This window comes from Labrus mixtus, chromosome 20 (assembly GCF_963584025.1).
Source record: "Labrus mixtus chromosome 20, fLabMix1.1, whole genome shotgun sequence".
NCBI classification, from domain to species: Eukaryota; Metazoa; Chordata; class Actinopteri; order Labriformes; family Labridae; genus Labrus; species Labrus mixtus.
Window position 1 is genome coordinate 19,390,764 of NC_083631.1, and position 13,340 is coordinate 19,404,103.

General features: G+C 41.7%; 1 protein-coding gene across 1 annotated transcript; it reads right to left on the minus strand.

Moving 5' to 3' along the window:
• On the minus strand, positions 1-12,467 carry LOC132954370 (uncharacterized). Its single transcript, XM_061026913.1, has 15 exons — positions 12,159-12,467; positions 8,516-8,572; positions 7,711-7,785; positions 7,426-7,539; positions 6,544-6,895; positions 6,250-6,335; positions 4,922-5,044; positions 3,961-4,029; positions 3,527-3,691; positions 3,326-3,444; positions 2,829-2,894; positions 2,610-2,711; positions 1,666-1,819; positions 1,236-1,347; positions 1-708 (listed from the first exon to the last, which is right to left on the minus strand). Exons 1-15 carry the CDS (start codon positions 12,465-12,467, stop codon positions 596-598), a joined length of 2,016 nt encoding a protein of 671 aa, XP_060882896.1. The 3' UTR covers positions 1-595.
• Between the last annotated feature and the right edge of the window lie 873 nt (positions 12,468-13,340).

Below are 13,340 nucleotides of genomic sequence, written 5' to 3' on the forward strand. Positions count from 1 at the left end.
TGAATCATGTTCTTCCTCTTGTGTTTTAGAGCTCCATGTCGTCCAAGAGTATTTATAACATGAGCCACGCTGTTGAACTCAGTGACATGTGACTTCATTACCATAAACACACACACCAGAGTTTATGTGGACTGAATCCCAAACACACCGTTCTGCTGCGGCTGCTCTAAATACTCACTACGGCACATGTCGATTCATCAAAAAGCAACGTTTCCTGCAGGTAGAAGGAGTTTCAGTGATAGTCAGGAGCTAAAAACATTTACTCAACAACTATAATCAAGTGCAGATTTAAGGTGCTTCCTTTTCAGTCTGTCTAAAGATAACGCTGAGTCAGCTGCGATGACACAAACCAACAGTCAGGTTATGATAGTTTCAAGCAACAGACTTCAGCTAAGTTGTTTATCTGTGACATCTGTGTGACTTCTCAAACATGTTAGCTCTTTGTAAAGCAGGGACAGCATGCACTTTATGGAGAACTGATCCCTGTATACTTTGAGTCCATTTCCTCAAAAGAAAACCTCAGGAAAAAGTTCATTTTGATTGCTATTTTTTTTTATTCCAGAATTCGCTTCATGGCGCTTCGTGGAGTCGGGAGTCAAAAGTGTCCCGAGCGGCTGACCTTGGTGCCGTGTGTGTGAAGAAGAGGTGAGCCGTTTGCCATCTCCGGGGAAACCGAGTGCTCGGGATACGGAGAGCACCTGACTTTGTCTACAAGAAAATAAAAACAAAGGGTGACAAAGGTTAGCAGCGGGCAGCACAGACCCCACCTTGACATTTCCAAAATACGCCGTACCACATTTGTGCTCATCAATCATTGTGAAGGGCAAAGTGAAGGAAGCAGGTTTGAACGTGGGAGCTAAAACTGCTGCGAGCTCGTAACTACATGATAATGTTAAAATAGAAATACTGATTCATACAGACACCTGAGAGTGAATGATGACAGAACATTTCTACAAACTACTTGAAATAACTGTAAAAATGTCCCAGCAAGAAAATGGGTCCAGCTGCCTTCTACAGAGTCTGATGCTGAGGTATTTACAAAAACAGTTACCCTCCTCACTCGCCCTCAAACACTGATTTATTGTTTATTCATTTTCCTTTTTAGGACTTTCTCATTGCTTAATGTATGACACCTTTGGCCTCACTTTAGTTATCCTGCATGTTAACATTCACTTTAAGACATTTCCCCTGATGTGCCTTCAGTTCAAATAAAACAAACAAAAAAAAAAAATCACCTTCTTTGGTAAAGCTTGTTGGTCTTTTAGCTTCAGAGTTTCTGCTGGCAGGTTCGTTCAGGCCTTCTTTGTAAACACGGCTGTTACATCTGACAGCGACATCCTGCTCTGACTACACACACACACACACACACACACACACACACACACACACACACACACACACACACACACACACACACACACACACACACACACACACACACACACACACACACACACACACAGCCACACACACAGAAAGTAGTTAAAGGTTTGGAGACATTTCAATCTCGAGTCTTTACACACTCAAAAATGAGTTATAAAATAAATAAATAAATAAATAAACTTCAGGATTTCCACTGATGAACAAACGTCTATGAACCATTTTCCCGGACGTTCAGTGACTGTTGTTGGTTTTGAACTCCGGTCCAGTAAGCGCAACACAAACCTCAGCAGAGAGGTTCTGTCGCGCTCTGGCTCTTGCATTTCTCATTTTCTTCAGATTTTCGAACATCATGGCGCGGGTTATGATCGTGCCTCTCCCCCCGCAGCTCCTCGACGCAGCCAGGTAACCGTAGTCTTTCATCTCCGAGAAATGTTTGCTGTTTGATCAGAGAGAGAAAACATCGACATGAGAAACAACTGAGAAACTATGACTGCAGAGTTTTGATTTGACTAAGATCATAAGGATGGAGAAAGGCCGTCTTATATTCATGGACTGAATATTCACAGGAGTAGATATGTTATTGTCACATCCTGTATTGTTAAATCTGCTCTCATTTATCATTCACACCATTTCATTTCCTACTTAATATCAAAATGACTTCTGCTTCTCCTTATGTACTGCTGCAAAATACTGATTATCCAACAGTCATTAATCAGTCGGTCGGTAAAAGTGTGACTTTGGGGGTCACAGGTAGCCATGAAGTCAGTGTGCACGCCTCATGTATGGAGAGCTAAAGTCCTCCAAGCGAGCGGCCCAGGCTCGAATCCGACCTGGGGCTCTTTTCCTGCATGCCATTCCCCACTCTCTCTCTCTCTCTCTCTCTCTCTCTCTCTGCCCCTTTTCTCACTCTACCCACTGTCCTGTCTCTAAAACAAAGGCATAAAAAGCCCCAAAAATAAAACTCAAAAAAGTGTGACTTTGGTTTTTTAAGCCGTAGTTTGCAAATCAACACATTTTCTTGTAACAGACAGAAACCGAAGAGATCAAGGCAAAGATAATGACTAATACTCTCACAGTTAAAAGACTGATTAGAGGTTCCATAGAACCTCCATGCTCCTGTTTCTTTTGTCTGTAAGTCGTTTTCTTTAAGCGGTCTTGTGCCCCCTGCTGGTGAACAGAAGAAAAAAATCCCATAAAACTGAAAGATGGAGAAGCGCTGATCTCACCTTCTGTTGTTCTGACGAAACTTCTCCTGAGGCTTAACTGCAAACGGCCAGATGGACTTGTGTGAGGGGGGACTGGTCAAGAACGGCACGTCCACCAAAGTCCTTTCAAATGATCAAGGAAATGACACAAACACCCAGGAGAGGATGATTAATAGAGCAAGATGATTAAGAACTTAGAATATAGAGTGGTGTAATCTTTCGTTTTCAGTGTTGACTCACGGTGCGAGGCTGTTTCTGACGACGGGCCGGTCACAGGAGAGGCAGTGGAACCTGTCCACAAGTTGTCTGGAGAGAAACACAAAGACACATCATGTCTCCTCCTACAGCTGACTGAACACACGTCTTCTCTTTTACAGCGAGAAATACAAATAATGAAGTGGGCAGGTTTGATTTGGATAGGGCAGGATTAGCCATTTCCTGTAAACTTAGTGTTTGGAGTTTCAATAGATGGGACACCAGATGTTGCAAACAGCTTTTTTTTTTTTTTTTTTTTTTTTTTTAATGCTTGACCAGGTTTAGTTTATAACTGGTTTAAGTTTAGCTACTAGTTAAAGCTGAAGACACACTTCACTAAGCAGAAGTGCACATAACTGCAGTTCCCTGAGTGTCCACTAGGAATCTTTATTAAATGTTAAAGCACCCAGTTTTACAGCAGAAAAAAAACATGTTTACAGTCAGATCAGAAAAAAAAAAAAGATGTCAAACTTAATACCCACTTTTTCAAAGCAGCAGCGTCATCCAGGTCGGGAGCTTCCTGAGCCTGCAGCTTCTCGTGGATTTTGTTCCAGCGATCTTCCAGCTCTGTCTTCAAGGGGTCAAACTCGATCCGGTTCAGCTGGAGTCAGAGCACAGGTCACACATCGTGTCACAGGGAGTCACACAGATCCACTGGATGCTGCTGTGTGAACAGGATTTACCTTAAACTCCATCTCTGTGGAGAGTCTTTTGATGACTTTATGCCAGTCCTGCTCCTGGCCTGCCACCTTGTTGAGCAGCTCGTGAAACAGCGCGTTGAGCTGCTCTGTCTCGGAGTCAAACTGCACGCGGCTCACTTTGCTGTCCAGAGCGGATTTATCGGTGTTCTGCAAGAGTGAAAAACAAAAAGAGTGAAGAAGTCAAGGGGGAGCATTATCTCAAAAACTCAACGTTCTTTTAGACTCATGTTATAAGTTTACACCAGGAGATTCTGTCTGTAAGCCATTACCGATAAATGATAATCCTACAACCTGTTGAACAGAACGTTAATGCTGCTGAAGCTAAAATAGATATGTTTTTTTGCACACATTTGCATGAACCCTCTCATCCAGCAGTATTTATTTTATTTAATAAATGAAAAAATGAATCCACTTACAATTGCACTCTCGAGCATCAGCTTGTCAGCCTTCTTCTCCCCGAGCTCATCAGTCACTTTGCTCAGTTCCTTTAAAAGAGAGATATCAGACTTCTGTTAACACGACAAGAGCAGAAGAAGGAAATATGACAAAGCTTTGTTTGTGTGCCTGTTCTCAGAGGTCAAAACGGATGGTAAGCAAGGTCAAGGTCAAGGTTTCTTTATTCGTCTCCCTAGGGAGAAATTTGTCTAGGATGCTGGGAAATCGCTGCATGGACAATACATCGAAAACAACATAAAAACAGTAATCACAAATGTAAAACATTTAACTTCTCCGTCCTACAGTCACAGGCGCATGCACACTGTGCACATGTACACATGCCACTCCAGACAGTTTCAACATGTCTACAGTTATCGGTACATTGGGGGCCTCCTGGTTTTCCGTTCCTCCTCTATTTTTTGCTCATTAATGAGCTTAACTGAAAAAGGGACTAGTGAGTTTTTAAAGTGGTTGTGTTTGCACAGAGGAACCCTGTACCTACTCCCTGAGTTCAATAAAACATATTCGGAGTGCAATACATGGGACGTGTCCAATAAAATGCCCTTGGCCTGTGTGATTGTGGCCTGCTCAAAAAGATCCTGGGGGGTAAGAGGGGCACACATTCCCATGATCTTGCCTGCTGTCTTAACCAGGCTGAGGATCTGAGCTTTAGATTTTACTGTTAAAACACCAAACCAGCTGGTGATGCCATACCGTAAAAGCACACAGATTTTGTATTATCAAAACAACACAACAAACATTTATAACATAACTACATCACCTGAAAAGAACGAGACCGGAATTATGGATCGAAATGAAACAAACATCTCCAGATAAAGTTAAACGGTTTTATTTCTGTCACTGTAGTTATAAATGATAGAGACAAAGAGGAAGGAGGAAAAACAGGAGGACATGCTGAAGGTTGTGTGTTTGTGTGTGCACCTCGATGTAGCTCTGTTTCTGTTTGTTGTCCACTTGCAGACACCTGGTGGTCTCGTGCAGTTTTTCACACTCGGCTTGGAGCAGCAGGATCGCCTCCTGCAGGCTGCTCACCAGCTCCATAATCTGGATACACATACACACAAAACACAAAAACCCACACATCAGATCATTAATATCGCATTGACATCTCATGGTGTACTGAAAGTGAAACAGGTTCTGTCAAAAGGTTTTCCTCGCTGAATGAAACCGCTCTGAGGTGAACCTAAACTCTCTCTTTGTGCTAACTTGGCTTGCCTCTCCCTCTTGCAGCGTCCCTGCTCTGTCCTCAGTCTGCTCCTGTTGGTGCTGCCAGTTCACTGAGTCCTGCTGCTGATGCTCACACTGGAGGTTGATGGAGTACTGATCTGTCAAGGACAGCATCAGGTTCTCCAACCTGCCCTGCAGGACGTCCAGCTGAGTCGAGAGTGCGGGGGGGGGGGGGGGGGGAAAGGGCAAAGGTCTGAGATAAAACTGTAAAACTGATCCTGGACTCTTTAGAAAACTGGAAATTCTCTCCATGAAGGTTTGTACGATTCTACATGGGATCAGGCCTTTTTTCGACTTCAATATATGACAGTGAAGTTTGGACATTTTTCCATTTGTTTGTGTTTGCTGGCTGACCCTCAGCAACACGTCTCTCTGTCTGACCTGATGTTGTAGATGTTCCTGTGGCCTGCTCTCCTCAATTAAAGCCTGCCTAGCCTTCAGCTGCTTCATGTCCACCTCCAGTTTGTTCACAGACTTCCTGCACACAACGAATATTCAAGAACAGACCTTCATCTGAAATGATTTCATATTCACAACAGGCTAAAAGTCAATGTAACACAAAGAGGACACCCCCCCCCCACGCTCCTCATCAACAGGACAGTGTTCACACATGAAGCTCTGGAGTTTTGTGCATGTGTGAAAAAGAAAATATACTCGACAGGTTTCTCTCTCTTTCTACCTGACACTATTTACCTGACGTAGGATATTTGCTGTTTGAGCTCATGATAGACTTTGCTATCCGGATCCACACTCCCTGAATCTGAATCTGACCTCGTTGGTTTCATAATCATCTCCTCCAAAGCGTCCAGCTTCGGACAGAGACATGACATCATCAGAACAAGAAGCAGACTTTCAGTACTGTGATGTGTGTGTGTGTGTGTGTGTGTGTGTGTGTGTGTGTGTGTGTGTGTGTGTGTGTGTCGGTGCTCATGTTCATTTTTTAAGAATGAAATGGATTGTCTTCTGGACAGAACTCTCTGCCTCTTGTAAAGGTTTTTTTTTTTTTTTTTTTTCTCACCCACCTTTTCCCGGTCGCTCATCAGGCCGTCTATCAAAGCTCTCTGCTGGTTCAGCTGATCCGTCAGGTTTTTTGATACATCCACTGAACCTAAATGTACAACATGAACCATGAAGTCAAAACAGGGGTGACAAACATTCAGGGGTTATCTCCTGCAAAATGAAGTAATTGGAGAAATGTTTTGACATTTTTGAGAATACCCTGAAAGCCTTACATCCTAAGTTACTGTAGATGAAAGTTAGGTTGCACCGTAGTCCGTATGTTTCTTTTATGAATTGCCTTTAATTCAGAAAGTTACCTTTGTTGTCGATGAGCTCTCTGAGGTGCGTCAGCTGCGATTTGTCCACCTTTCCTTCGCTCAGCGCTGTAACAAGAGCTTCCAGTTTACTGAACCTCGCCATCAGTTTTCTCAGGCTCAACATGGCCTCTGCTGTCTCGGGGTCTGAGCCAGTGGTGTTCGGCGACAGCGGCGGACCAGCGGGCGACCGGCCTGTGTCGGGGCGACTTTGTTGTTGGGAGGTCTCCGCGGCCGGCAGGGTGCACGTCTCTTCTTCGAGAGTCTGTCCAAACGTCGACGGAGAACGAGGAGGTGACGGTGTGTGTGAGGGTTCATGTGTGGATGGATCTTCAAGTCCTGAATTTACAAGGTCCTTTAAAAAAGAAAAAAATGCAGAGTCTTTGTTAGTAACAGGATGTTTATTGATGCCTCTCACACACTGAACTATCAGACTTTACTGAAACGTCCTCAGAATCGTTCAAACTGATTATCCAATATGTAGATATCTTACAGATTGGACCTTTAAACATGTAAGCAGTAAGACAAATACATGACTCCTGAAAGAGCTTTTCAATATAAGGCTGAAACCAATTTTGTAGCACATGTGAAACAGGAGGAGATAGGAGCCTAAAAACACCGAAAACAATAATAAAAAATAGAGAAATAACCTGGGGTTGAGAGCCGTTTCCAGTTCTCACACTTGAAAAAAAGTGATGCGGTTTTGAACCACTGATACATCAAAACGAGACATTTTGGATGCTGATTTCTGATCAAAGAAATTACAGACTTAGCATTTCTAGAATTCACTTTCAGCCACCTGAGAAATCATCATTGTAACACGTGCAACAAAGTCAGTGCAAATCAGGAGTTTCCTTATAAGGTCTGTCAGTTTTGTCTTCTTACTTCCTGAAGGCCTTCCCTCCCAGCGAGCGGGGCAGACAGCATGATGTTCCAGGTCACACTCTTAAACACCTTAGCGAGGTCTGGGGAACTCTGAAATGTGTCCCTCAAGGATCTCTGTCACAGGAAGAACACGAGAAATTCAAAAGTCTGATTTTTTTCATTCTTTGGAAATAGATCCTTGAAAAAAAAAAAAAAAAAAAATGTTTCATGTGTCCATTAGCAATCAAGAGAATTGAATACAAAACATTTAAGGAGTAAAGTTAATCCTCTCTTCCACGCGCTCACCAAAGTTTCCTCCAGGGCGTCCACACGATGGCAGTACTTCTCCACAGTGACCATCTCAGCTTGAGCGACGACCACCTGGACACAGCAAAGAGCCAATGAAACCCTGCAAGAGTGTAACCTGCCCTTAACATTTCAAATGACTTTCAGCCCCATTTCCTTCACTTTCACAGTCTTCATTATAAGCGACATTTAACCACTCAAATCTCAACAGTGTTCTCAGTGTAGTCAATCAATCAATCAATCAATCAATCAATCAATCAATCAATCAATTTTTATTTGTATAGCGTCAGCTCATAACAAGTGTTATCTTGAGAAGCAGGTACTTGAAAAAGCAGGTAAAAGACCTTACTCTTTGTCTGTTAACATTACAAAAGAGCAGGTAAAAAGACCTTACTTATTGCTATATTACAAAGATCCGGCCTATCCATCATGAGCACTTTAGCAAAGCAGCAAAAGTTACAGTGGTAAGAAGAAAAAAAAAGTAGTCAAATGAAGCTGTCACCAACTAGAGTAAATGGATTGAAAGAAAACGTTTACTCCCACTGCCATATGCATTTTAAACAAGGCTAGATCAACACTCCTTTTTAAAAGTGCTGTGCAAATGTGCTTTAACTAATTTATGGAACGTTTGGTAGGATTTTTACTCGTCACAAGAAAAGGGAACAAACAAAAATGCTGCTGAGTGCTTAGGGAGTCCACAAGTTGTAAAAAAAAAAAGTAATGAGATAATATATGTTCAGGACTTTCAGGTTTTATGAAAAGTATGAACGCACTATAAGTAATCATTCCCTCCTAACAATCTCACCTTCTGTTGGTGGCAGAGCTCCTTCATCTCCTCCAACTGATCATCACTCTGCTGCTCCTGAATAAAACGACAACAAGAGAATGACACTTAATATCAGTCACTGGTTACACATGTTAGATCGCTTCATTGAAATGTTGATATCAGATGTATTCAAGTCAAATGACTCAGTTTGGAGTGCACTGAGTAAAGAAACTGATGTTCCCCGACAGTGTGAACTAAAAAAATATCTCAGGAAAACGTCTCCACCGGTGCAACCGTGTGACCTTTGACCCCAGCGAAAGCAAACAGGACTTTAAACAGAAGCCGACAAAGAGGGTGAAGCACAGTCCAGGGATTACAGATGAGCCTGATCCAGATGTTACACAAGTTGTCTCCCAGCTTCTATCTCGGGCTGAAAATCCCTTTCTTCCTTTCAGGATGTTTACATTGCCTGTGAGACAGTTTGTTGTCAGAGTAAAGATTTGCATTTCTTTGTTCTGCGTAAACTATCAGCAGCATGTGTGTGTCTGTGTGAGTGAGTGGACATTCCTGAGCTGCAGGTGAGTTGGTGTTTAACCTGGGTCAAACATGCCAGGACATGAAATAATGCCGAGCAACCCCACAGAGCTCCACTGATAGACTGAATGACTAACAGCTGGTTAAAGAGTCCAGCCACACGCCATGATTACAATTAATGTGGTCTCGTACTGACCGCCGGGATAGTTTTCATGCAGCCGCACTGAACAATTATTAAATATCAGGGCCGAATAACCGTTGGGCTCTAGTTCTGACCCCAGTGACATGTGGCATATACCCCCTTCAGTCACTGCAGGGCAGGTGGGACAGGGCATTCCAGGTCACCTCATCATAGTTGAGTCAGCGGATACAGCAGGTGACCTGAATGGTGCCTGAAGAGGACATGAATGATTCAGATGCATCATCGCCTGCACCTGCCCGACGTCCGGCTTTTCACCGGAGATCTATTCTTCCTCTGACAACCAGAGTCATCGCTGCGGGGGACTAATTACCCCCTATCACATAGAGAGAGGGTGGGGTGGGGGGGGGGGGGATGAGATCAGGAGCGAGGTAGGAAAAAGAGGATCTGGGCATCAACATGGCTTGTAAAACCTTCTACTCTGATTAATCTCTTTCAGTTCAATCTATTTTGTCCTCTTAAATCAACAGCTGACAGTCTGAGTCATTTCTTTTTACCCCACTGATGGAAGCAGAAACCTGAACAGAGACACGCAAAGGTCATTTGAGATGTCAGGGTGGCACCCATCTCCCATTGTCCTCTGCTCTGTCATCAACAGCTTAACGCTACGCTGAAATGTTCGCTGCTGCGTGCCAGGAAGGAGAAGAAGAAGTAGAAGAAGAGTTCAATGCTGTCTTGGACTCAAGTTGTCTTTCAGTTTTGAAAGAAAATGCCTTCAACTAGAGATGTAACAATAAACTCAACATGTGATCCAATACATTTCACAAATCTGGGTTCACAATAACATTTTGTCACATTTTCTAAAGATGTTCAAACAGACATGAGACTGAAGATACTTTATGAATAAATTATTCTTTCATTGTGATTCTTTCTCATCTTTCTACTCATAAATATGAGCAGAACTTTTTAATTTTGAGGTCTCATCTTTACCTTCTGACATCAAACAATAGAAGCCGAAAGCGCCCCCTGCTGGTCAAAAACAAGTATTGCAAGCATTTTTTGTCAAATTGATTTAAATTGTCCATATTTGTATTGGTATTTAATACTGCTGTGAGTAGAGTTGTGCCATATCGTATCATTCACGATAATAACGGTATACTTTTTATATGATAAAAAGTGAAAAGTACCGGCTTCGCGGTGGATGAGTTTAAAAAGGGGAGTGACTACTGGCATGTTTTTTTTTTTACATCTAGAGGAAAAAGATTTGTATGAAAGTGCATATCTGCAACATAAACTGATTTTTTCCTTTAACAAGAAACAATACGTGACGGGGTTTGGCCAGTGCGATTGTCAATAATGGGCTCTCCAAAGTATTTTGATTACATCCACAATTCAAATAATTGTTAGCAGAATGGGATGGTAAATGGCCTTGAGCTTGTATAGCGCCTTTCTAGTCTTGTGACTGGTCAAAGCGCTTTTACACCGCAGGACGCGCCTACCCATCCACACACTCATGGCAGAGGCTGCTTTGAAAAGTGGCCATCAGTATTAGCTAATCCCATTCATACACAGTCACACGCCGCCGACAAAGCCGCGGGAGCCACTTGGGTGTCTCGCCCAAAGACACATCGGACATGTAGCTGCAGGAGCTGGGGATCGAACCACCGACCTTCAGGTTGAGAGACGACTGACTCTACTAAGCCAAGATGTATGTTTTCAGCTTCAATATCTCACATATTCTGACGTAAAGTAACAAACAACCACAAACAGTCAATATTACAGAACCAGCCATGGCCAGTTTTCAATTACGGAGGTCAAGTCAAGTGCTGTCCTGCTTCACTTCACAATCACTCTTCTATCTTGGGTTTACAAAAAGATCTTAAGCAAGGTCTCTTTACAGACTACAACAGTATCTGAATGATGTAAGTGAGAGTGTATAAAAACTACAGATAATTTAATAATAACCGTCCGTGAACAGCTATTTCTGCTTGTAATTTGTGACAAAACTTTGCAGATGTTTATTACAATGTAAGGTGGGCAACCTTCACAAGCCCTGAGGGTTTTCATTAGTCACACCTGTGATGATGTCATCCCACCTTTTTTTAATGCAAAAATGTGTTCTGGAGCAAAATTGAATGTTTTTTTGCACACACACAAATAACTAAGAACTAAATGCAATTTATGAATGTTATTATTGAATAATTATTGAGATAATTTACGAAAGCAAAAGTAGTAGTAGTGTAAATAAAATAATGTATGCAAGATTGAAAATACCACTGAAGGTGTACTTCATATTTACTGATTATTAAATCACAATGAAGATAAAAACGATATGCCTTCATAAAGTGTTGGATTAAATGCTCGTATGATTAGTCAGGATTAATTTGGTAGCATCCCAACAGTGAACAAATCAAACTATCTTTGAGTAAAGGCTGACCTTAGATGATTTAATAATCAGTAAATATGAAGTGCACCTTCAGTGGTATTTTTTTTGCACACACACAAATATCTAAGAACTAAATGCAATTTATGAATGTTATTATTGAATAATCATTGAGATAATTTACGAAAGCAAAAGTAGTAGTAGTGTAAATAAAATAATGTATGCAAGAGTGCTTCATTGAAATTACCACTGAAGGTGTACTTCATATTTACTGTAAACAATAGATTATTAAATCATAATGAAGATACACAAACATATGCAACCTTCAAAACACACCTCAAACAGTGGATAAAAGAAAACCAAGTCTGTGACCACCTTTAACCCCGATTATTGTCTTGTGTCACTTGTGGCTTTGTATTTGTATTTTATTTGTAATTTGTCTTTCTCTGTTACCTGCCTAGGGACAACAGATGGAAACTAGCACTTCTGCTATAATCTGGCATTTTTACAGCTGTAATTGTTACAGCTGTTCGTTAATATTCACTGTCCCTAACAAATAAATAAATGAAGATACAAACGATATGCCTTCATAAAGTGTTGGATTAAATCTTATATGTTGTTCCTACCTCAGACTCTCCGTCCTCGCAGGTCTGGATGCCGCTCGGGAGCCTCCCCTGGCCGTCTGCCGGGGTACCAGAGGAGGAGGAGATGTTCCCCTGGATCCGGTGCTCCTCCTCCGTACGCTGTTCCTGGTCGACATCGCTGATAGCCTCACGAGCATCAGGGCATCGGGTCTTCTTCTCCAGGACCTCCAGCTGCTTCAGGACGCCTTTGAGCAGAGCATGAAGCTTTGAGAAGTTCACCTCGCTCTTCTGAGGTGACCGGATGGATAAGTTTAACAGGTCGTACAGGTTGACGTTCTCCTGCTGCGACATCTTTTCCTCCGTTACTCAGTTTGGGGGTTAAGCCTGCCGGTTCAAGTTAAAACCTCACCGTGTCTTCATTTTGTCACCAACAAAAAAAAAAAAAGTGCGCTTGTGACGACTCCGTCACAAAACAGCGATGATGGTGCAGAACACAGTCGAACAAATACTGTTTTTTTTTGTTTTTTAAATCACGTTGGTCCCTCTCCAACGCGTGTAGTGTCCAGGATCAGACCACCGACCGTTACCTCGGAGGTTGGTTGATGTTTGAATGTTCAGAAGACAAACAGAAACTTCTGCCGGACCAGAGTGTCGTCAAGACACACGGAGAAAACGAAAAAAAAACTGTTACTGCCCATAAATTAGAAAGAAACCAACAGAGTATTTGTAAAAACATGTACCTTGAAGAGTTAACATGTGACATTTACATTTTTTTTTTTTTAAAAGGACATAATATTTCAATAATTCTGTCTGACTGTATACCTATTTAATATTCACCGTTTTTGTGGTTAAATGTAGTTTTAAAAAAAAAAAAAAGAAACTTCAACACTTTTTGCCAGATTGTAGAAACTTTATGACTGAACATTTGGATTCTTTTCCCAAGTCTTTGCACTATTTGTAAAAAAAAATCTTAAACATAGGTCTTAAACTGTAACTGCACTGTACACTTCTGTAGAAGAAAGTTAATTTTGGCAGACGGACTTCTAACATTATGCAAAAGTGGGTGTCTTATCCATACATCTTAATATCTATCTAATATGAATATATATTAATATTAACAATTAAAATTAACAATTAATCTAATATTTACAGTCTATGGTCTTATCTTACAAAACCTCCTGAAAAATAAATCAAAACTACATGGCATACTGAAAATAACTTTAC